This window comes from Urocampus carinirostris, chromosome 2 (genome assembly GCF_059441175.1).
Source record: "Urocampus carinirostris isolate Australia breed hairy pipefish chromosome 2, RoL_Ucar_1.0, whole genome shotgun sequence".
In the NCBI taxonomy this organism is placed as follows: Eukaryota; Metazoa; Chordata; class Actinopteri; order Syngnathiformes; family Syngnathidae; genus Urocampus; species Urocampus carinirostris.
The window spans coordinates 1661807-1685068 of record NC_142350.1 but is presented as its reverse complement, the minus strand read 5'-3'; the positions used below and the strand labels follow the sequence as shown (position 1 = coordinate 1685068).

Here is a 23262-nt window from a genome sequence, read left to right as displayed (position 1 = left end):
TATTTATGTAAAGGCTGGAGACACGGACGCAATTGCCCATAAGCGACTCTCAGAGTCACTATATCTGTTTTTAATTTTAGTCAAAAACCTCGACTAATAGTTGCAGCCCTAATTTCCATCGATCAATCAATCAATGTCTGTGGCTGAATTGTGTCCTGTGCCCTCCCTCGGCAGGCCTAAACATCGCATACCTGAACCCGGCAGCCGTGGGCGCCCACAAGAGCTCAAGTTTGGCGGACCGGCAGAGAGAATATCTGTTGGACATGATCCCGCCCAGATCAATATCGCAGTCCATCAGTGGACAGAAATAAGGCCCCTCCAGATGTTCCCCACCCTTTAGACCTACCACCTTCTTTCCCCCCTCCTGCCATCGCATGCAGTGCCTGTCCATGTGCCTACCTTCTGATCACCACAAATCGCAACTCGGACATCTTGACGGAAGGCAGCGGTGCCAAAGTTGCGACTTTTCATCGAATCCTAGAAGATCAAAATGGAAGCCAGCCTTCTGCTCGCTATCATGCTACCAGAAGCGTTTCCACGTGGACCAAGAGCCTGCTTAACGTTTGCAAGGAGCCCCCGTCCTCCACTTCAAACATTAAGTTTGTAGAGCCGCTATGTTTGCCAACGCCACGTGACTATCTTGAAGGAATCTTGATCGGTGGAGAGCCAGCTCCCATCATTTACTTCAAAGAACCAGTACATAGTGCCGTTTAGTTCACAAAAACCACATGACTATCTTGATTGGTGGGGAGCCGGCTTCCGTCATTTACTTCGAAGAGCCAGTTCCTAAAGCCGTTACGTTCACAAACACCACCTGACTCTCTTTAAGGGAGCCAGCTCCTGTCGTTCACTTCAAATGGTCAGCTCATCAGGTAGTAATGTTTGCCAACGACACTTCACTATCTTGATACGTGGAGAACCGACTCCTGTCGCCCACTTGAAGGGCTCATGGCGCCACAACATTTATGAAAAACAGATCACTATCTCAATGCGAGCTGGCTCCCGTTGTTAACCTCGAAAAGCCGGCTAATGAAGCCATTACGTTCGCAAACACCACATCACTATCTTGAAGGGGACTGTCTCTTGATGGGTGGAGAGCAGACCCCCTGTCGTTTGGTTTAAAGAGCCAGTTCATAGAGCTGTTACATTCACGAACACCAAATGACTATCTTGAATGGAACCTGCTCCTGATTATTGGGGAGCCGGCTCCTGTCGTCCAATTAAAATACCCGATTTATAGAGCGGCTACGTTTAACAACAGCACGTGACTATCTTGAAGGAAGTGGGCCCCTGTCGTTTAGTTCAAAGAGCCAGTACATAGAGCCGATACATTCACGAACACCACATGACTATCTTGAAGAGCTCTTTATTAGTGGGGAGAAGACTTCTGTCGTTCACATCATATACCTGATTTTTAAGACTGTCATGTTTGCCAACAGAACATGATTATCTTAAAGGGAGCCTTAACATGATTAGTGGGGAGCCGGTTCCTATTGTTCACGTCAGAGTGGGATCAGATTTGCAAACCCACACATCTAGCTTGAAGAGATTTGGCTCTTAATTGGTGGGGAGTCGGCTTTTGTCATTCACTCCATAAAAGAACCACCTCATGGAACCATGATCACCATGAACAACACATGACTATCTTGAAGAGAGCCATAGAGCCATTACGTTTGCAAGCAACACATCACTATCTTGGAGGATGCTGGCTCTTAATGGGCAGGGAGCCTGCTCCTGTTGTTCACTTCAAAGAGCCGTTGCAGAATATTGAGATGACTGCCGGCCTTCTGCTCGCTAACATGCTAGCATATCCGTTTCGCACGTGGACCAAGAGCCTGCTAAACGTTGGCGAGAGCCCCACAAACCGTCATTAGGGGGCGCCGGTGGCCATGTCGCATGCAAATGATGTGATGACCCTGCTCCCTTTGGCCCCGCCCACTCCCCTTTGCATATGCACGGATCAGAGCCAGCAGTCTTTGTTGGATGGTCTTTCAATGTTGAAGTCTCCAAACAAGAAACTTGGAATTCCTCATATTTACTTTGAAGGGCAATGTTTTCAGAATCTTTGACCACGCCCCCTCTAGTATGGTCCCCTCCCCCCTTTTTTTCTAATTTTCCCTCGTACGGCGTCTCCTCTGGAAACGTTGGCAGACCTGAGAGGTTTTCGCCTTCGGGAGACGATAATAATCAACAAAGTGAAAAAAATGAGAAAAAAAATGTGTATAGTTGAAACGGGGAGAAAGGAAAGGAGGATTTTATCTTTTATGTTTTTTGGGATCAATCAAGTGTGCATGCGCACAAGTTGCCTCGTCCAGAGGAGCACTTTGCAGATTTCCGATTGGGAAACAAAAAAAAAGAAATGTTTTTTTACGCACGCAGAGAGGAAAAGAATGTTACAGAAAGTGCAACGTCGTGTCGTGCGTTCAGCCTATCGGCCAGCGCTCTCAGAATGTGGCGTCGCCGCTAGCCTGGAGTGTTTACCCGCCCCCCACATTTTATTTTTGCCACCATCCGTTTGTAAAGAATCTCATGGCTGAATTTTGTGTCTGGTTGAGGGCATACCTCCTTGATCCTCCTCCTGGGGAGTCGCTGCACATTGTTTTTAGGGGCGCGGCTGCAGGTTTGTTTACCAGTATTATTGGATTTTGAAGGTAGAGCGCTAACCAGATAATTAGCGGGCGAGGCCGACGCCGTCTAAAGTGAAGTTCCCATGATTTCAGACACACTTGAGGAATCGGTGCAAACGTGCAAAAAAAATGGGTCAGTCGATTGGATAAGACGCTAGTCGAGCCCCGCCCACAAATTGAACCCACCTCAAAGCACTACTTTAATGTTTGCAATGTTATGTTTTTTTTCTTCTTTCTTTTATTGAATTTAAAGTCATAGACTTCAAGCTTTTTGCAACAAGGGCCAAAAAGGAAAAGCTTTTATTTTGAAAGCTAAATTTTAAGTCCTCCAGCCGGCGCATTTTGGTTTGTGCCGAAAATTCATTCGGCCATCTTGGATTTCAAATTAAAAAATGGAGCAAGCTTGAGAAAAGATCGCTCTTTTGTGAAGCTCGCAACTCAAAGTTGCGTGTTATGCTAAGCTCAATTGTAGCACTTGTAAAGCATTGTTGTCAACAAATAATTTTTTGGCGTTGAAGCTCGAGCAATCATCTTTTGTGATTTCAAGTCTTCTCCAGTTTGGGAAATTAAAGGGACAATGTGTAATAATAATACTTACATATGCACCTTCTAATGGTAAAAACTCAATTCATTAAAATAACAATCTAGATTTAAATAATGAGCAAAAATACATGAACTACCATGTATGTATTCCAATAATATGAGCCTCACTTAGAGCATTGGTTCTCAACTGGTCTGACTTGAGGAACCCAGCATTGCACCCTATAATGACAAGCTGTGACCCAAATCGTTTATCAAATGAAAGGATTGGGTAGATTTATGCAGAGAAAGGAGAATGTTTTCACTTTTTTTTCTTTTTATTGTAAAAACACAATGACTAGCAATGAGTATCAAAACCTTACACCGCATACAAGCAACCCAATGAAACTGCTTTAAAAAAAGTGACATACTGAAACAAGTTTGTACCCAAAATACTAAAAAAAAAATATGCCCCTAAACAATGATTATTTCTTAATACGATTCAAATTTTAACCTTTTTCTGAACCATAAAGAGACGCTTCTATTGCAAACATTAGTACAATATTATTGTATGTCACAATAATTTCCTTCGACTCAATCAATTGTATCACTGTTTTGTACTTTTCCTTCCCTTATGACTAACTTTCTTGGGACCCATTATAATGGACAGAAAAAGGACAGAAAAAAAACTGTTTAGCACAATGGACACCCAGTTCATTATGAATTTCTAAAATTACAAATCATCGTTTTATTACCATGTATTTACTATATCCTTTATGGTTCAAGGATCCCTCAAACAGCAGGTTCTTCAGGGCACCACTTCCTGTGGTGTGTCTTGGGCAGGTACAGCCTGCCGGCACTCATCCCTCTCCATTACGTTTTTTTCGGCTAGGTGTTTGCAGGAATGGCTTACAGAAGAACCCATTCCAATAATAACGAAAATTTACATTTATTTTGTCTTTTTTTTTTTACTTTAAATTAATATTTACTATTCACAGGGTTCGTTTGTGTGGGTCCTTGTAATCCTTGAAAATGCTTGAAAATTTATGTTGTGTTTTTAAGGTTTAGAAAGTGCTTTAATTGTGGGTACGGTGCTTGTGGATGCTTGAAATCGTTGCCATGTTTTTTTGGTTAAGTGTTGAACTAGGCATTGTGATTCAAATAAGGGTTTCAACCTTACTTTATGGTTCCAAAATAGGATTGTAGCTAGGGTTAGACTCCTTATTAGGGTATTAATCTGAATTTAGGGTTCTAAAATAGGGCTAAGGTTATAGCTAGAATTAGGTGTAGGTTAAGGGTTAGGAAGTAGGGTTTGAGCTCCATATTAGGGTTCTAAATTGAATGTAGGGTTCTAAAATAGGATTAGAGCTAGCCTTATGGCTTGAAACATGGTTTGTGTAGGGTTAGCTTTAGAAGCAGGAATGGAATAAGGACTTAGGGTTTGGGCTTGAAATAATGGTTTTAAATTTATGGTCCCAAAACAAGATTGGGGCTAGGGTTAGCAGTTAGAGTTCGAAAGTTAGAAAGTGCTTGAATTAGGCCACGGAACAGGTGTACAAACCCTGCATTCACAAAGGCTTTTGAAAGAGATGCCAACACACAAGCTAAAACTACCCCAAAATGAAAAATGATAGATAGATAGATAGATAGATACTTTGTTCATCCCCGAAGGGAAATTCACATTTCCAGCAGCATCCCTGAGCTGAGAACAATCGAGAACAATCGAAAATAACACGGGAGCTGCTGGAGTGGCTGCCATTCGTGACGGCGCCGGAAGAAAAGATTCAATTTGAATCATGTACAAACAAACAAACAATTGAATCATGTACAAACAAACAAACAAACAAAATATTCATGTTTCAATAAGTGGAGTGTTAATAAAATGAGTTATTTGGTATGTTATTACCAGGTCAGAAGTAGGATTAAATACACCAAAATTAAAATCATTTATTAGAAAATGAACAGCACTGATTGGCTATTTTCAGAACATGTCAGTGGGCACCTTAGCTGTCCTCGGTTGGCACCATGTCGGAGACCCCTGCTCTACACGATACAGCGACATCCAGCTGTCAAATATTACACAGTGTCCCTTTAAAAGGAAGCAGATAGAAATGTGTGTCTATTCTTTCTTTTGCATAGCATTCCATTTATCTTTTGTCAATTATCTTGAGAAATGATGCGTTGTGTTTTTCAATGCGGTTGAGAGCTGATGGCTGGTGGGACATGGCACTGCACTACATGGCATCATTTTCATGTCTGTCCTCCCACAGAAAGTTAGGACATTTTTTAGGGCTCAGACGACGACAAAGATGCTCGAACAATCGCATTCGGAGACACAAAACGGAGAGCGGACTCTGAAACTACCTAAAAGAAAAGACGGAGGCTCCAGTTTACACTCTTACAAAGAAAAGGAAAAAAAAACTTTCAACACAGTCAATCGACTTTTTCTTTTCAGAGGTGTTTTTTTTTTTTTTTTTTTTCCTGCCAACAGACTTCCTCTTATTGCAGTCGTGGGACAAAAAGAAAACCGCTAAAGGAGGAAAGACGATAAATGCAAGGTTTGAAATAATAAAGACTGGTTGTACATAAGCATTTTCCTCCCGGAATTAAAAAAAAAAAGGCAATGGTTGTAAATTGTGTAGAAAAAGCAAAGCAAAAAGCCATGAATATTGTGAAGCTTGTCATTTGTTTTTTGTGCTCACTGTGTATTCTTGTGTAACAAATGTGCAAAATGTTGGGGATTTTCATATTTTTTTTCCTCCTCTGCTTCTTTGAATTGGCTCTTGGGGGGCTTTTAAATAAATATATTTATATATATATATATATATATAAATATATATTTATATATATAATTTCCGTCCCCCTAAAGCAGGGGTGTCAAACATGCAATGTGAATCAGGGCAGCCCACAAGAACCCTGAGAAAAGTGCAAGAGATAAATTTCAGATTTACTTTATTGTCATTCGTATACACGTGTATACAGAACGAAATGTCGATACAACTAAATGAGCTGCATATTGAAATATGTCAACCTGTTGTTGCCAAAGCCAAGGGCCACTCACAAAACAACTGAAGCTGTGTTTCTTTCTCTCTTTTTGGCTCCTTCTAATTCTCTGTCTCCCTTTATTCTCCCTTTGTTTTTCTTTCTCTTCTCCTTTTTTTTCTTCCCTTCTCTTTTTCCTCTCTCTCTTTGCACCTTTCTCATCCTCTTTCTTTCTCTCTGTCACTCTTTTTCCTCTTCTCTCTCAATCTCTGTCTCCTCTTTCAGCCTCTCTCATCCTCTATTTCTTTCTGTCTCTCTCTTTTCCTGTTTTTTCTCTCTTTAGTTCTCTCTCTTCACTCTTTCTTTCTTATTCTATTGCTTTTTCTTTATCTTTATTTCTTTTTGACTCTCCTCTGTCTTTTACCAGTCATGCCCCTGTGAGAATGTTTTTTTCCAGCATGTGGCCCCCAATCTATAAAGTGTTTGACACCCCTGCCCTAAGCCACTCCCTCCTCCCCTTGCACTACCGCTTTAGAGCTATTTACATTTTTCAAAAGAGCCCACAAGATTGGCGACCTGCTTTATAGTTTTTAAAAAATAATTATTTCTGCATAACCACCGCCCAAGCTTTCAAAATATTTTATTTTCCTTTTTACCTGGGGGTGCTAAAGCTAGGGCCAAAGCAGGTTTTCACAAAAATGTTCTTATTAAAACATTCCATTCAAATATGATTCTTCAAATTGCCTACTCTTAAAAGACAACAAAAATATATTTTTTTAAAAAACAAAAAAATTAATATGTAAACAAATCGGGGCGGTACGGGTACAATTCAGAGGTTCAGGGTTCAAGTCTAGCTACCGTAACCTCCCCGTGTGGAGTTTGCATGTTCTCCCTGTGCCTGTGAGGTTTTCCTCCGGGCACTCTGGTTTCCTCCCACTTTCCAAAAACATGCATGTCAGGTTAATTGGCCGGTGCAAAATGTCCCTAGGTGTGAATGAGCGAGCTAGTTGTCTGTCCCTGTGTGCCCTGCGACTGGCTGGCAACCAGTTCAGGGTGTCCCCTGCCCATTGCCCTAAGATGGGTGGGATGGGCCCAAGCACCCTTATAACCCTACTGAAGAAAAGCGGTGCAGATAATGGATGAATGAAAACAAATCAGTCACCAATAAATTGATCCATAATATGCTGGGGATGCACTTAATGGGACAGTGTAATATTCAGTTCATACTAGTGGTAAAGAAAAATTGTCATAAATATGCCTGTTTGAAATACTTATTGGTCAAAAAATATCTAATCAGTATAACCTGCGGCTCACTTAAAGAGCGCTGATGTCATGGCGGCCATTTTCCTGCTTTGGGTACCCGAAAAAACAAATACCAGGCATGTCAGTGGGCACCTTAGCTGTCCTCGGTTGTGTTTTTTTTTTTTCTTCTTTGTTATTTTCAGCACTCATTTTCGGTGGCACAACAGAATCCAGCAACAGCTATTGCTCATATCGTACTCACTGTCCCTTTAATCTATTTAGGTAGGATGTCTCAGACTAATATACTGAGGGCCACACAAAGCGAGTGTGAGGCACCAGTAGTAGAAAAATGAGGCGGGTTTTTTTTTTTTTTTGGGGGGGGGGGGGGGGGTGGAGTAGACACACTTGGGGAGTGGTTCATTCAATCATTTTAAAAATTTTGGGGATTTTTTTTTTTACAGTTTTGTAGGTCGTTTTTCAGTCGTTATTCTGGGGGGTAGTCGTTTTCTTGTCCGTTTATTGGGGTAGTTTTTAGTTCACTTTGGGGTTTTTTTCTGTCATTTTTTGTTAGTTTTGGGATGTCTTGTCAGTTCTGTTGGGATTATTTTTCAATCGTTTTTTTTTTTTTGGTTGCACGACACAATACAACTTTGTCTACATTTTCTGTCCCTTTTACATTCATATTAAGTTGAGGGCCTTAAATTATTATCCTGAAGGCTGCAATTGTCACTGGCCGCAAGTTTGAGACACGTGACACAATCCATTGGTCTAGTTAGCTTTTTTTTTGCGTTCTGCAATCGGCAGATGTCCTTCAACAGACCTTAGCTGATCCAAAAGAACCTTAACCGGATCGGATTAGAACGAGCCACTGGTTGCCCTCCAAAAAATACTGAAACCAGGAAGCTACAAGCCATTTTTGTGTGTTTTTGAGGGGCTTTTGCCCACATGTTATTTTTTGGGGGGTTTTCTTTGTATTGGGATCCAAATCAAAACAAATTTAAGTTCTTCCAGCAGGAGCATTTCCTTGTTTTTATTGTGAAGGATGCTTTTTTTTCCTCTAAAATACTTGCTTGCGGACACAAACATGAAGCAGAGGCTAAACGACGCCTTGTTTTTTTCTTTTTTAAAATATTTCATTCTTTGTTCGCTGACATCAATCCTGACCTTTTGCACATCCTTGATATTTACCGGTCCTCAAAAAAAAGTCCATGAAAGTCATGTTGTTTGAATACTGCCAGTTGATTGACATTTATGCATTGATTGAAGAAAAAAATAAGCTAATTTTGGAGGAAATAACTTTGTAATATTTATCTTGCAAGCTATGTTTAATAAAGGTTGAACCAATTTGCTTCCAATGCTGACTTGGAGTGGTGTCACTGCAGGGTTTTCTTTTGTTGACTTCCCCCAAGAAAAAATGTAGGGTATAGAAAAAACTTTCGTGGGGTCCAATCCAGAAGATTGGGAGAGAGTGAGAGAATAAATAATAAAGAGAAACAATGAGAGATAAAGAAAGAGAAAGGGCACAGAGAGAGAGATAGAAATGGAGAAAGAGATGGAGACATAACAGGGGAAAGAAAAACAAGAAAAAGAGAGAAAATGGCAATGAGGAGGGAAAAGGACAAAGATAAGAGGCATTGTTAGGTCTATCACCTTACATCTCTGAATAAAAGGCAAAACGAGGAGACAAGAGACACCACTTTTAACTCATGACGAGAAGCGACATTAGCTCAAGTCCTGATCTTCATCTAACCAAAACCTCAGCAGCCCCTCCTTTTAATTACAAGCAGTTCAGTCACAGAGACGTTTAGTATGTGTAGGGGACACCATTGTAAACAGACGAACATAGGAATTCACCCTTTCTCCACAGGCAAGTAGTTGATTGGCTTGAGTAGATCACAAGATGATATAACTCTGAAGCAAGAAAAATACTTTACTCAACTCGTCGCAAATGCATTATTAATTTACAATAAGGGAAAAAGAGAGAGAATAAATATAGGTACAGCTGTTTTGTGAGTGGCGCCTGGGTTCGGCTATATCATGTGGACATATTTAAAAGTGCTACCTTTTTTTCTCTTGTGTTGTCTTGCAGGCCACGTTAAAACCCTTGGCAGGCCTGATGTGGCCCTGAGACTGCATGTTTGACACTCCTGGTGTGTTGTCTGACAAAATTGAGCCACTCTCTATAGGAGGAGAAATTTCCAAACTAAAATCCCTGGATTGCTACTTTGTTTTACCACTAAATAGTGTTTTTTTCTGCCTTTTTTCCTTTTTATGAAGTAAAGAATAAGCTGAAATGTTCGTCTGTTTGCTTAGAGCCCACCAGAAGCAGCGTAGAGTCAATTCCAGAAGACTATCTAAATCAGGGGTCGGGAACCTATGGCTCGGGAGCCATATATGGCTCTTTTGATGACGGCATCTGGCTCTCTGAAAAATTCTGAACGAAACAAATCAATCAATAAATTTACTAATAATGTTACTTTAGCAAAATAAATAATAATAATAAAGTCAGAAAAAAACATGTCCAAAAAAGATAAATAAATACACACATTTTAATTTATATATATTTTCACCTGCAACTTTTCGTTCAGGCACGCAGCTAAGAGCCAATCTGTTCTCCGGTGAGCGGGAGGGTCCGCTACCCGGAAAGTCTATTTTTAATGGATAATTTACAACAATCTGCACAAGTCATTTTGAAGCAAAGAAGTAATATTTCCTCGTTTTTGGTTAGCTTTTTTATGCAGAGTAAACCCTTCTAATCAAGAAGATGACGAAAAGGAAAAAAGATGAAGATTACCGTACGTTTCAGCAGGAATGGACAGAGCAATTTGTGCAGGTTGTGCAGTGTGTCCTATATGCAATGATAAAATTTCCTCGATGAAACGGTCAAATATAAAGAGACACTTCGACACACGCCATGCCACATTTTCAGCGAAATATCCAGTGGGAGACAACAGAAAGAAGGCCTGTCAAGAACTACTTTCCACAGTCCAGGCGAGTCAGCAGCAGCTCCGTGTATGGGCCAAACAAGGTGATTTTAACTCTGCTAGCTTTGCTGGTTCTTTAGCAATTGTGAGGAGCGGGAAGCCGTTTACAGGTGGCGATTATGCCAAATCATTCATGCTTTATGTGGCCAACGAGCTTTTTGACGACGTTAAGGATAAAGATAAAATAATCAAACGGATAAAAGATATGCCTCTTTCAGCAAGAACTGTGCTGTGATGTCGAATCAAGTGGAGATAAAAACAAGTGAATGACATAAATGCAGCGGAATTGTTTTCCCTCGCTTTGGATGAATCAACAGATGTCAGTCATTTATCCCAGTTCAGTATTATTGCACGCTATGTTGACGGTGACTCGCTGCGTGAGGAAAGTTTTGCCACTAAAAGGGACAATGAGAGGAGAGAATTTATTCAAGTCTTTCATGGAGTTTGCAAATGAAAAGAATCTACCAATGGATAAACTTATTTCTGTGTGTACCGGTGGTGCTCCGTGCATGGTGGGGAAAAAACGGATTTGTAGCGCTGCTTCGTGAGCAGGAGAACAGACCCATCCTCAGCTTCCACTGTATCAGGAGGCACTTGCTGTATTGACCATGTTTGGATCTACGTATGCATGCGAACAGTCGTTCTCACACCTAAAACACATCAAAACCAACCTGCGATCACGTTTAAAAGATGGAAGCCTAAACACCTGCATGAAGCTGAACCTCACCACCTATCAACCGGACTACAAAGCCATCAGCAAAACCATGCAACACCAAAAGTCGCATTAATAGTAAGTCAGAAGTACTTTTCTTATTAATAAATACCTTTAATTTTATTTTGAACAACATGTTATAACAGAGTCTTATTATAATATATATATTGTTGGTCTTCTTCGATTTAGATAAGAAATTGCTGACCTGAGGGCCTCAGACAGCGGTGAACAAGCAGAGCGGGCAAGTAAACATGGACGGATATGAATAAAACCTGAGCCTGCAGACCAGTTGATTGTTATAATTATAACTAATTGTTAGTTTTTGTTATTAACTTACAATGTTGTTCAAAATAAATTCTGTGTTATTATACTATAAACTCGTTGATTTTCCTCTTCCATTTAGCTGTTTTTGGTATTAAAATATACATATGGCTCTCCTAGGATTAGATTTTGAAATTTGGGTTTTTTTCGGCTCTTTCAGCAAAAAAGGTTCCCGACCCCTGATCTAAATGAATACGTCTCGGTGAGGCTTTTTATTTTGGAGCTTGTAAATTAGGGTGTCAAACTCATTTGAGTTTAGGGGCAACATGGTAGAAAAAGCACTCTTGTGGGGGTCCGACTAGTAGATTGGAGAGAAAGAGGATAAAGAAGAAGTGAGAGGGATAGCAAGAGAGTTGGAAAAGCGAGAAAGTGGAAAAAGACCAAAATGGAGAGAAAGAAAGAGAGAGGGAGAAAGAACAGAAGAAAGAGGAATACAAAGATAGAAATAGGCACAATTGGGACGGATGGAAACAAAACAAAAATAAGAGAGAAAGAAAAAAAAATCAAGACAGAGCAAGAGAAAAAATGAAAAAGAGAAAAAAAAGGTAGAGGGAGAGAATGAATGATAGAGATAGGTAGAGAGGATGATAAAGAGAGAGAAAATAGACTGAGAGAAAAACAAAAAGAGAGGGAGAAAGAAAAAGAGGGAGACTAAAAAGGGGAATGAGAAAGATAAACAATGAAAGGGGAAGGTTAGAAAAAGAAAGCTGGAAAGAGAAAGAAGGAAGAGAGAAAGAGAAAAAAGAAAGCGAGACAGAGAAAGATATAGAAAAGAGAAATAAGAGAAAGAAATAAAGAGAGAGAGAAATAAAAGAGGGGCAGAAAGAGAGAAAGAGGAATAAAGAAAAAGGAATGAGAACGGCACAAAGAGTGAAAATGGGCTGCATTCATATTGGGCTTTTCAAGTCACTGAAGACCTCCCAAAGCGCTTTACAATGTGCTTCACACTTACTCATTAACTCACACACCGATAGCAGCGTCAGCCATGCAAGGAAAGCGAAAAAGGAAGACAAAGAGAGTAAGAGAGAAAGAAGAAAAAGGGAAGGAGAAAGAAAACTAAAGAGGAAGAGAGGAAGAATGAGGAAAAGAAAAAAGAGAGTGGGAGAGTTTGAGAGAAAGAGAGTGAAAAAAGAAGCCTACAGTTTTTTTGAGAGTGGCACCATTCGTTGGTGACATCAAGTGGACATTTTTTTTCCTTGAGATTTTCTAGCGGGCCCGGTTACATTTGTTGGCGGGCCTGATTCATCCCCGCGGGCCGTATTTTTAGCTCCACTGTTGTGAATGTTGACAGAGCATGTTTCAAAATTACAGCTGGCAGATGAGCGTGTGCTGACTTTCCAGGAATGTCGGCCTCACCTGTGCCGAATATTCCGGCCAAAAACAAACAAAGAAAGCAGAAGTCATGTGCACAAATGTTTGTGTTGGCATGCGTTTAAGGATAAATGGAAATTTCGGAGACGTTCTTGCATCAAGCCCGTCCCATAAACAGAGACACAAAATTACATTTGAGAAAAGGATTTATTTCCACTAATGGTATCGGATTGCCTACAGAAAAAGAACATGGAAATTTCCTAGAATCTTCAGGATTCGAATACAACAAAGCTACAACAACACAGGCTTAAAGACACAGGTTCAAACACTAACTATAGATCCAAACGAACAAAATATGGAGTGAAAAAGACAAAGGATTTGTAGGAAAGAAATCTGAATCGGATAAAACGGTAAATGGTAAATGGTCTGCAATTACAGTGAAAAACAAGTATGTGAACACCCTGTTGTTTTGCTATTTCTCCCACTTAGCTGCGGTCAATCATGGACAATCCATTGCATCCACTACACAGCATTATCTCCAGACAGAAGAGCAGTTTCAGCGACAGACTGCTGTCACTGTCTTGTACTACGGACAGACTGAAGAGATCTTTTCTTCCTCATGCCATGAGGCTCTTTAACTCTACCCGGCAGAATAAAAGCCCACATTAAACCACACCCCTTACATTGCATATTACCGAATTTTATTGCATAATGTATTCTGTGTAGCACTATTTAGATATTCTATACAACACGCTACAGTGGGCATTTGCACGTCACATTGGGTATTTGTATATTGTATTCTTTTTGCTTTATTGTTGTATTGTTCTCAGCTCAGGGATGCTGCTGGAAATGGGAATTTCCCTGCGGGGATGAATAAAGTATCTATCTATCTATCTATCTATCTAGAAATCATGGAAGGGTCTGAAAATTTCATCGTAGGTGCATGTCTACTGTGAGAGATATAAACTAAAAAGAAAAATCCAGAAATAACAACGCAAGAACGATCGCTTTGACACAATGAACAGGAGTCTGTTAAAAAAGCCATAGCTTACAGGAAATATATCCTCTGGTCAGATGCTACAAAGATTAATTACTTGGCCCGGATTGCGGAAAGCATGTGTGGTGGCAACCAGGTGAGGAGTATAAACATGTTTGTGTCGTGTCTCAAGTCAAGCATGGTGATGGGAATGCCATGTTTTTGGGCTGCATGGGTGTAACTGGAATTGGGGAGTTGGATTTCACTACAGGAAACACCAAGTGGGTACTGTGTAATAATGGAATGATCCCCTCCCTCCAGAAACTAGGTGGCAGGGCAGAGTTCCAGCCTGACAATGACCCCAAATATACCTCTAAGATGAGCAATGCTTTTCTTAAGGGGCTAAGGATAAAGGGGATGGACAGGCCAAGCATGTATCCAGATTTAAATCCAAAAGGACATCTTTGGGGCATCTTGTCGCGGAAGGTGGAAAAGCACAAGATCTCAAATGTCCTTCAACTCTGTCATGTGGTCATGAACGAGTGAAAGATCATTACAGTGGCAATTTGTGAGGTTGTGGCCAAGAGAATTAAAGTGGTTCTGTAAAATCATAGTGGACACACAAAACATTTAACTTCAGGAACTTTTACTTTAGGGTGTATTAACTTTGTTACCAGGAAATTAGCAACTAATGGCTATATTTTGAGTTTTTTTAGAAAAAAAAAAATTTATACTGCGGCTGAGTGGTTAGCGCACAGCCCCACGGTGTAGAGGCTCAGGGTTCAAGTCCAGCTACCGCAGCCTCCCAGTGTGGAGTTTGAATGTTCTCCCCGTGCCTACGTGGGTTTCCTCCGGGCACTCCGGTTTCCTCCCACGTTTCCAAAACATGCATGTCAGGTTAATTGGCCTGTCCAAAATGCCCCTAGGTGTGAATGAACGAGTGAGTCATCTGTCTCTGTGTGCCCTGCGACTGTCTGGCAACCAGTTCATGGTGTCTGCTGCCCACTGCCCGAAGACTGCTGGGATGGGCTCCAGCATCCCCGCGACCCTACTGAAGATAAGCGGTGCAGATATAGATGGATGGATAAGCTTTACACATGCTTCTTTTCATTGTGTCAAAGCGATTTTTCTTTGGTGATTTTTCTATTAAACATTATTATAAAATTTCTGCAGAAATGTGCAGTGTGTAAAATAGTTTATTGAGCAGACGAAAGGCATGTAAACAAGACAGAGAGAGAAACAAAACCTGTAAGAAAGACAAGGCAGGATACATACTGTCAGGTTGCTAGAAAAATAGTTGAAGTGGCTTGACCTCCATCTAGATAGATAGATAGATAGATAGATAGATACTTTATTCATCCCCGAAGGGAAATTCACATTTCCAGCAGCATCCCTGAGCTGAGAACAGTACAATAATAAAGCCAAAAGAATACAATATACAAATACCCAGTGTGACGTGCAAATGCCCACTGTAACGTGTTATATAGAGTAACTAAATAGTGCTACACAGAATACATATTGCAGTAAGATTCGGTAATATCCAATGTAGGTGGTGTGGTTTAATGTGGGCCTTTACTCTGACGGGTGGAGTTAAAGAGCCTCATGGCATGAGGAAGAAATGATCTCTTCAGTCTGTCCGTAGTACAAGACAGTGACAGCAGTCTGTCGCTGAAACTGCTCTTCTGTCTGGAGATAATGCTGTGTAGTGGATGCGATGGATTGTCCATGATTGACCTCAGCTTTTTCAGTGCTCGTCTCTCAGCTACTGTTGTTAGGCTGTCCAGCTCTTTGCCCACAACAGAGCTCGCTTTCCTAGCCAGTTTATTGAGACGAGAGGCATCCTTCTTCTTGACGCTGCCTCCCCAACACGCTGCCGCATAGAAGAGGGCGCTTGCCACTACTGTCTCATAGAATATTTTCAGGAGCTTTTTGCAGATGTTGAATGAGGCCAGCCTTCTGAGGAAGTAAAGTCGGCTTTGCCCTTTCCTACATAGAGCTTCTGTGTTGGCAGTCCAGTCCAGTTTGTTGTCCAGCTGCACACCCAGGTATTTGTAGGTCTGGACAAATTCTACACATTCTCCCTTGATGGTTACAGGAACCAGGTGAGTTCTGGTTCTCCTGAAGTCCACCACCATCTCTCTGGTCTTGGTGGTGTTTAGGTGCAGGTGGTTTGCGTCGCTCCATCGGACAAAGTCCTGAATCAATTTCCTGTACTCCTCCTCCTGCCCGTTTCTGATACACCCCACGATCGCAGTGTCGTCGGCAAACTTTTGCACATGGCAGGACTCAGAGTTGTACTTAAAGTCCGATGTATATAGAGTGAATAGGAACGGAGAGAGAACGGTCCCCTGCGGAGATCCTGTGCTGCTAACCACAGTGTCCGATGTACAGCCCCCCTGTTTCACATACTGTCAGGTAGTCAGTAATCCATTCTACAAGGTGTGAGCTAAATCCCATCTCTGTCAGTTTCCTACTCAGTAGCAGAGGCTGTATGGTATTGAAGGCACTGGAGAAGTCCAAAAATGTAATCCTCACAGCCCCCTTTGCCCTATCCAGGTAAGAGAGGGATCGGTGTAACATGTATACTATAGCATCCTCCACTCCCACCTTCTCCTGGTAAGCAAATTGCAGTGGGTCTATCCATTATCTGCACCGCTTTTCCTCAGTAGGGTCGCGGGGGTGCTGGAGCCCATCCCAGCTATCTTCGGGCAGGGGACACCCTGAACTGGTTGCCAGCCAGTCGCAGGGCACACAGGGACAGACAATTCACTCCCTCAGTCACACCTAGGGACAATTTGAACCGGCCAATTAACCTGACCTACATGTTTTTGGAATGTGGGGGGAAAAACCGGACTGCCCGGAGGAAACCCACGCAAGCACGGGGAGAACATGCAAACTCCACACAGGAGGTTCGATCTTAGAACTGTGCCGCACACGCGCTAACCACTGCGTCGCCATGCTGCCCCTGGCTTGACCTTAAAACAGTTAATTTAGCAGACAAAAATCAGGAAAACAAGTCAAGTGAAGTCACATTTATTTATGTAGCCCTTAATCACAGAAATGTGTCAAAGGACTGCACAGGATTACAATTACAAAATTGCATAATTACCTGATCTTAAACCAGCATGCGGGCAAGGAACAACTCAAAAACCTCAGTGTGAGGAAAAAAGATAAACCTTGAGAAAAGACCTCACATGTGGCAATCCCCCTTCCAGGATTGACCAGGGTGAATTACAATTAGCATTACTGTACACAGAATAGTAAACATTAGGTAAAGATGTTGAAGATGTCCGGAAAGAGCATGACACCAACGATGCCCCCAGCCTGTCAACTAGTCCAGAAAGTCTATTGCGGCCACGACGCAGCTTCCCATCTCTGCCAGCTGGTAAATGCAGGGGTTGACATGCTTCAGGTCAGACGCTGGTCCGCTGACTCATCTCAAATCGTCCTTCTCCTTCGTATCAGCCAGGCAGGCAGGCGAAAAAGACAATACAGAATATGAGGTGGGCATCAATCATAAGCTTTGGAATAGAAGTGTGTTTTAAGCCTCGATTTAAAAACTTCCGTTGAGGTTGCAGATCTTATCTCCGGAGGCAGGGCGTTCCATAACAAAGGGGCCCGGATGGAGAACACTCTCAAGCCTGCAGACTTCTTGGCTCTCGGAGTCACAAGTAGACCGGCGTTTTCCGAGCGCAGACTCCGTGCAGGAACATAGGGGTCAAGAGAGAAACAAAACATGATGGTAAGACAAGCCAGAATACATACTGGCAGGTCGTCAAAAAGCGTGACCGTAAATTAGTGAATTGAGCACCTGATAGGCAGGATGGCGACTGCGAGAAAACAAGGTAACGATAAAACAAAACTTGCAAGCAAGACAAGGCAGGACACATACTGACAGCTTGCTAGAACAATAGCAGAAGTGGTGTGACCAAAAAATAATGAAGTTAGCTAAAGAAAGGCATGAAAACAAAGCCAGAGGAGATAAACAAAACATGAAAGAGCACAGTGAGTGGCAAAATAAGGTGATTTGATTCCCACATTCTTTTTTTTTTTTTTTCAGGGAAAAGCAATAACACTTTGTGCAAATTGCCATGGTCAACTGCGCCATTTTGTGGGTGGGGCTTGTTGAGGCTGAATGAAGGACATGGTGGAGGCAGGCCAATCAGTTGCGTTTTGGCCAGGTGCGCGTTAATGACATCAAGCATTCCTTGGCCGTCCTGCCAAAAGGAAATTTTTGCAACTTTGTTTTTCAAATGCTGACACCTTTTTTTTTTTTGCGTTTTCTCCTTGTAGACGTAACAGCGCATTTTGTTTTGTCTTTTCTTTTTTCATTGATGCCAAAACAAAATACTTCAATAATACATCATCATTATGTTGCCACAACAAAAACTGGAACAACTTTTAAGGGGCTGTGTTGCAGGGGTTGACATGCTTCAGGTCAGACGCTGGTCCGCAGGGGTTGTCAAATTACGGCCCGCTGTCAACACGCAGCCCGTCAGGCTTTTTAATCCGGCCCGACAAACGAAAATGATACAAATACCATGGCAACATATATAATAGTAATGCAAGTACTAATAATCAAGGAAATGAAGGGTTTTTGTGCCATCTTTGTCCCCTTTGTGTGTCTACTCCAAAAAGAATACAACGTAAATATTACAAAAGTACTACAAATATAATCAGCAAAAGTAGTGCTTAAAAATAGGGACCACTTAATATATTATTTTGCTTTCATTCTGAAAGAAAAAAAACAACATGAATGCTAAAAAAATATTACAGTGATACTACAATACAAAAATACAGCTACTTAAATTCTACTTCACAAGTATGAGAGAGAGAGAGATACTTTATTCATCCCCGTAGGGAAATTCACACTTCCAGCAGTCTACCCCGTTGTTTATTAACAGATGAACATGATGCCCTAGGGGTGCTTGTAGCGGAGTGGATGACGTCACGCTAGTCCAAAAGTTCGACATCCCTGCGGCAGATGAAATTCTTTTCTTTGTGAAAATCCAGGGATACACCACCTCGTGTTAGCAAGTCCGCCTCCTCTCCGATTCCCCCCGGCTTTCGTGTCTCTGTATAGCGGCGTTGAAGCGTTGATAGCTCCGGGTAGCTGCGGGTGGCTACACCTGAGCGTCCAGAATGCTAAACGTGAGCCACGTTTCCGCAAAACACAGCAACTGCGCTCCCTGTGCGCTTCGATGTTTTCCACCAGCACTCGATGATCTTATTTGGTCGTGAGTTCGCATTTACCATGATTACGGATGGTACCGAAGACTTATAACGCCGCTTAGCTAGCTCCGGCTCTTCTTCCACGATAGGCCCCTTCATCACGCCGGCACGAGAATTCTTCAGGGCAAGGAGTTGATTCCTTGAATAGACGCATTTTTGTGTGCTAAAACCCATGTCCATAGGATAGAAGTAATCCATAGTGTAGTTGTCAAAACAGGAAGAAAAACACAGAAGATAGGAGCAGACAATAAAACAATAAATCACAAAAAGTGAGAGATAACAGGGCAGCTGCTGGAAAAGGCAGCCGCTCGTGGCGGTGTCGCTTTGATCTATTACTACAGAAAACTACAAAAAAATCATCTTGAGTGATGCTATAATACAGAAAGATTTCAAAAGTTTTACGAAGAAAGAAATACTACAAAAATACATCTAAGGTAATACTATAAAGCAGAAATTCTTTGAAATAATTACTACTACAGAAAAACTCACAAAATACATCTACAATAACAATATAGCGCAAAAATTATGTTACAGAAATACCACAACACAACTACAAAAATAAATCTACGATAATACCATAAAATATCAACACTATTGCAAAATACTACTACAACGATAATAAATAAATAATACAAAAAAAACTAAGTAATGCTATAATACAGAAATACAACTTCAAAATTACTACTTCAGAATTGCTACAAAATACTAAAATACTACAAAAATACATCCACGATTTTTTTCCACTTTTTAGCAAAACTAAAATAGAGATACTCGAAAGAAATGCTATGAAAGAAACACTACAAAATACACAGAAATACTACAAAAACATCTACAGTAGAATTACTACAATAAAACATCTAAAGTAATACAAAAAAACTACTACTCAAATACTGTGGTATGGTATTATACAATAATATAATAGGAAGTAAAGGAATATGGAAGTTTGAATTTGGGTTGGTCTGTTGGACTCTTTGAGTTTTGTGCCAAAGTTTTCAAAGGTAAATTTTGACGTGGGGCAGCTCTCAGGCAGAGGGAGTTGACCAGCTGTCTGGGGGCCGACAAGCGGAGGAGTCGACGCGCCCTTCTTCCGGGACGGGAGGCCAATGGGAGCCAGCGAAGGGGCGGAGGAGATGCTTTGCTGAGCAAATCGGAAGAAGGAGAAGAGTTGGTTTTTGGAAGGAGAAGCGTGCAGAGATGTAGTGATTTGTGTGTTAGAAATAAATCCACTCGTGAGTGAAATGCCGGCTTCTGAGAACTTTCTACGCAGAAAAGAGCGGTAAAAATGGTTTGGATGAATGGTGATTGGGAAAGGTCACAAATTGGAGTCAGATGATTAATTGAAGTTTTTTTTATTTAACAAGAATTTCCAGAAGGAAGGAAGGAAGGAAGGAAGGAAGGAAGGAAGGAAGGAAGGAAGGAAGGAAGGAAGGAAGGAAGGAAGGAAGGAAGGAAACCAAGTAAAGACTAAAATAAAAGACAAAATTAAAGACTTTTGTCCGGGGGGCGTCGACGAAAGTTCCCTGAAGGCATCCCACGTGAGAACAACGTGTGCTAAGGCGTTCTTAACCAATCACAGAATGAATTTGGCGCTTGCCTGTGACGCCATCACAAGGGCTACTTGAGGGTCAGTTTACAAAACAGAAGTGACCGAGGAGAGATACCCTCATTTCCTATTCAAAGAAAACGCACGTGAAGGCAGCATTTGCCAGGGAGGGGAGTAGGGGAAAGGTTACGACTGTTGTTTTTTTATCTTTTCTTTTATTTCAAGGGTTTTGTTCCAAGTATCAAGTGTTTTTTTTTTTTGCCTTATTCGGGTGCGTGTTGCCTCTTGTTGGCGCCAAAGTTCTTGCTGTTGTTTTTTCCGAGAAATGTCCACGAAAGTGCATGATGAGGACTATGCGCATGCACGAAAGCTTGTTTCGTTATTCCCACACACATTGCTGCTATTAAAAATAAGTGTTGGGCACGTTACTTTAAAACATAATTAGTCATAATTACTCACTACTTCTTCCCAAAAGTACGTGAGTTAGTGCTATAGTTACTTTACAGTAAAAGTACCTAGTTATCGGGGAAAGTAACTATTTCTGTCGTTGTATTTCAAACAATTTGAAATTTTCTGAGCAGTATTCGACTCAATTGAATAGAGACGAACAGACAGGTAGTTGTGTTGTAGAACCTTGTAATAATTATTGCACCTCACCAGCAACATCCTACACTGGACGTGCAACAAGACGAGACAACTGATCAGGTAGGTATATGATACTATACTTCCAAGCATTTTACACAACAAAAGTAAACAGTGCAACTACATAAAGTGTTTTGAACACTGCAGTGTAAAAAAAAATAAAACCAATTTTTCACAACCTGAGACTACGGTTCAAGGAGAAATAGGGAACTGACCTTCAAATATTGTTTTCGCAACAAAAGTCAACAGTAAAACATAAAGGAACTATCCAATCCCTCTCTCTACCTCTTACACTTCCTGTTACGTGATGGCATTATTTATAACGGCGTCGTTCGCAACACTGTTAAATATACAAATACATTAAAATGTTCCAGGGCCTGTGTTGTAGTATTCATGTAGTAGTATTTCTGTTTTATGATATAACTGACGATGTATTTTTTGTTTATTTTTAAGTAGTATTTCTGTGGTAGTATTTCTGTATTATAGAATTACTGAAGATGTATGTTTGTAGTATTTCTATAGTATTTTGTATTATAATATTACCACCGTATTTGTGTAGTATTATTTCTGTATTATAGTATTATTGTAGATGTTTTGTACTATTTCTTCTGTATTATAGTATTACTGTAGAAGTTTGTAGTATTTCTTCTGTGGGAGCTTTGTGTAGTATTTTTGTTGCATTTTTTCCAAGTATTCCTGTATTATAGTATTACTGTAGTAGTAATTTTGTTGTAGTATTTCAGTATTATAGCATTATTTAGGATGTATTTTTGTAATATTTCTGTACTCGTTTTATGATAGTATTTTTGATGTAGTGTTTTTGTATTATATTATTACTGTAGTATTCTTGTCCTGCCCCCTCCCCCATCCCGCTCCCCACTCCCTGAAGGAACAGTTCAAAAATGTACGCCCCGCCCCAGGCAGACAGGAAAAACAAAATTCTCCCAAGATCAGACCTTGACTTACGATTTTGTTTAGGTCGCCTGTGTCGGGACGAAAATTGGGGACTCCAGAATTTAAAATAAAAAAACAAAACTATATGTGCTTGTTTAAACTTAATTTGGCAAACTTCTACCAAAATGAAAATCTAACGCAATCGTTGGCGATCAGCCTCGCGACGCCGTAGCTCGCCTTTGTAGCATTTTCATTTGACTAGTGGGGTCTTGTGAAGAAGCGGTGCTGTGCCGTTTAAAAAGCTTACAGTTGCTTCGCCTTTTTACAGAGTTTGTTTCCAGTTAGCTTTTTGTAGTCAGCATGTTTCGTCTGGCAGTGCCTCTTGATATTCTATTCTTTGTCCCTTGGGAAATTGGGCAGACGCAGTTGTTGCAGTCTTTGGCGAAAAAAATACTCCAATTTCAACTTGTCCTAAAAGTGGCAGCCCTCACAGACCTTTCCTTTTTTATTGAAAGTCGCCATGTCGGAATTGCCGTGACAGACAGCCAAGGGCTATGTGACCAAAGGGCTACTTCCATCATCTGGTTAAAACGTTAATTTTTTTGTGTGTGCAGATTTGTTTTACGCTGCGGTGAACATTACTGGTGGGCCACATATTAATAATTTTATGACAGAGGTCACGGGCCAGTAAATCTTTGATCACCGGCCAGAACTGGTCCCCAAACTAATATCAAAACAATGGTTTCTATATGAATGCACTTTGCTTGCAAATATCATTTTATTTCAAGAACACTGAATTGAGTAAACTTTGCAAGGAATCTTCAGCTCACGAAGATTTTGGTCACCATGGCGGTCGCTTTCCTGCGGATGTGCACGAAATTTCATCCCTCTCCGACCAAACAATTAAGATGAGACTGTGTCATTTTTTTTTTAAAGGAATAAGCTCCTTTGAATAGTTATTGCCTATTACTATGTGTCCATATCTCGTGACTCACACTGCTTCACTACGCCTATCCGCCATATGGGGCTGCCTACACAGACTCATTCGCCGGATACAGTAAGCAACACTAGGAACACTCGATGTGTGGACAGAGAGCTAAACAAAGCCACTTCTGCAATCTAATGGTGATTTATTATACTGAAATCTGTTCCAGAGGCATACTTACTGATGAGCAACAGAAAAACCATAAGAAAATTCTTGAATAAAACAAGAAAAACATATTTTGGTACTCAGGGACAATGCTTTTTGAACGAATTTTTTTTGAATGATTTAGGTT

At 40.9% G+C, this 23262-nt stretch overlaps 1 protein-coding gene across 1 annotated transcript in view; it reads left to right on the top strand.

The window, feature by feature from the left end:
* gatad2b (GATA zinc finger domain containing 2B) overlaps positions 1 to 4139 on the top strand; it is a 62460-nt gene extending 58321 nt beyond the window's left edge. Inside the window, exon 11 of the mRNA XM_088328282.1 lies at positions 175 to 4139. Within this exon, the coding sequence (XP_088184408.1) occupies positions 175 to 311 (137 nt within the window). The 3' untranslated portion in view covers positions 312 to 4139. The remainder of the gene's footprint in view (positions 1 to 174) is intronic.
* Positions 4140 to 23262: the final 19123 nt, after the last annotated feature.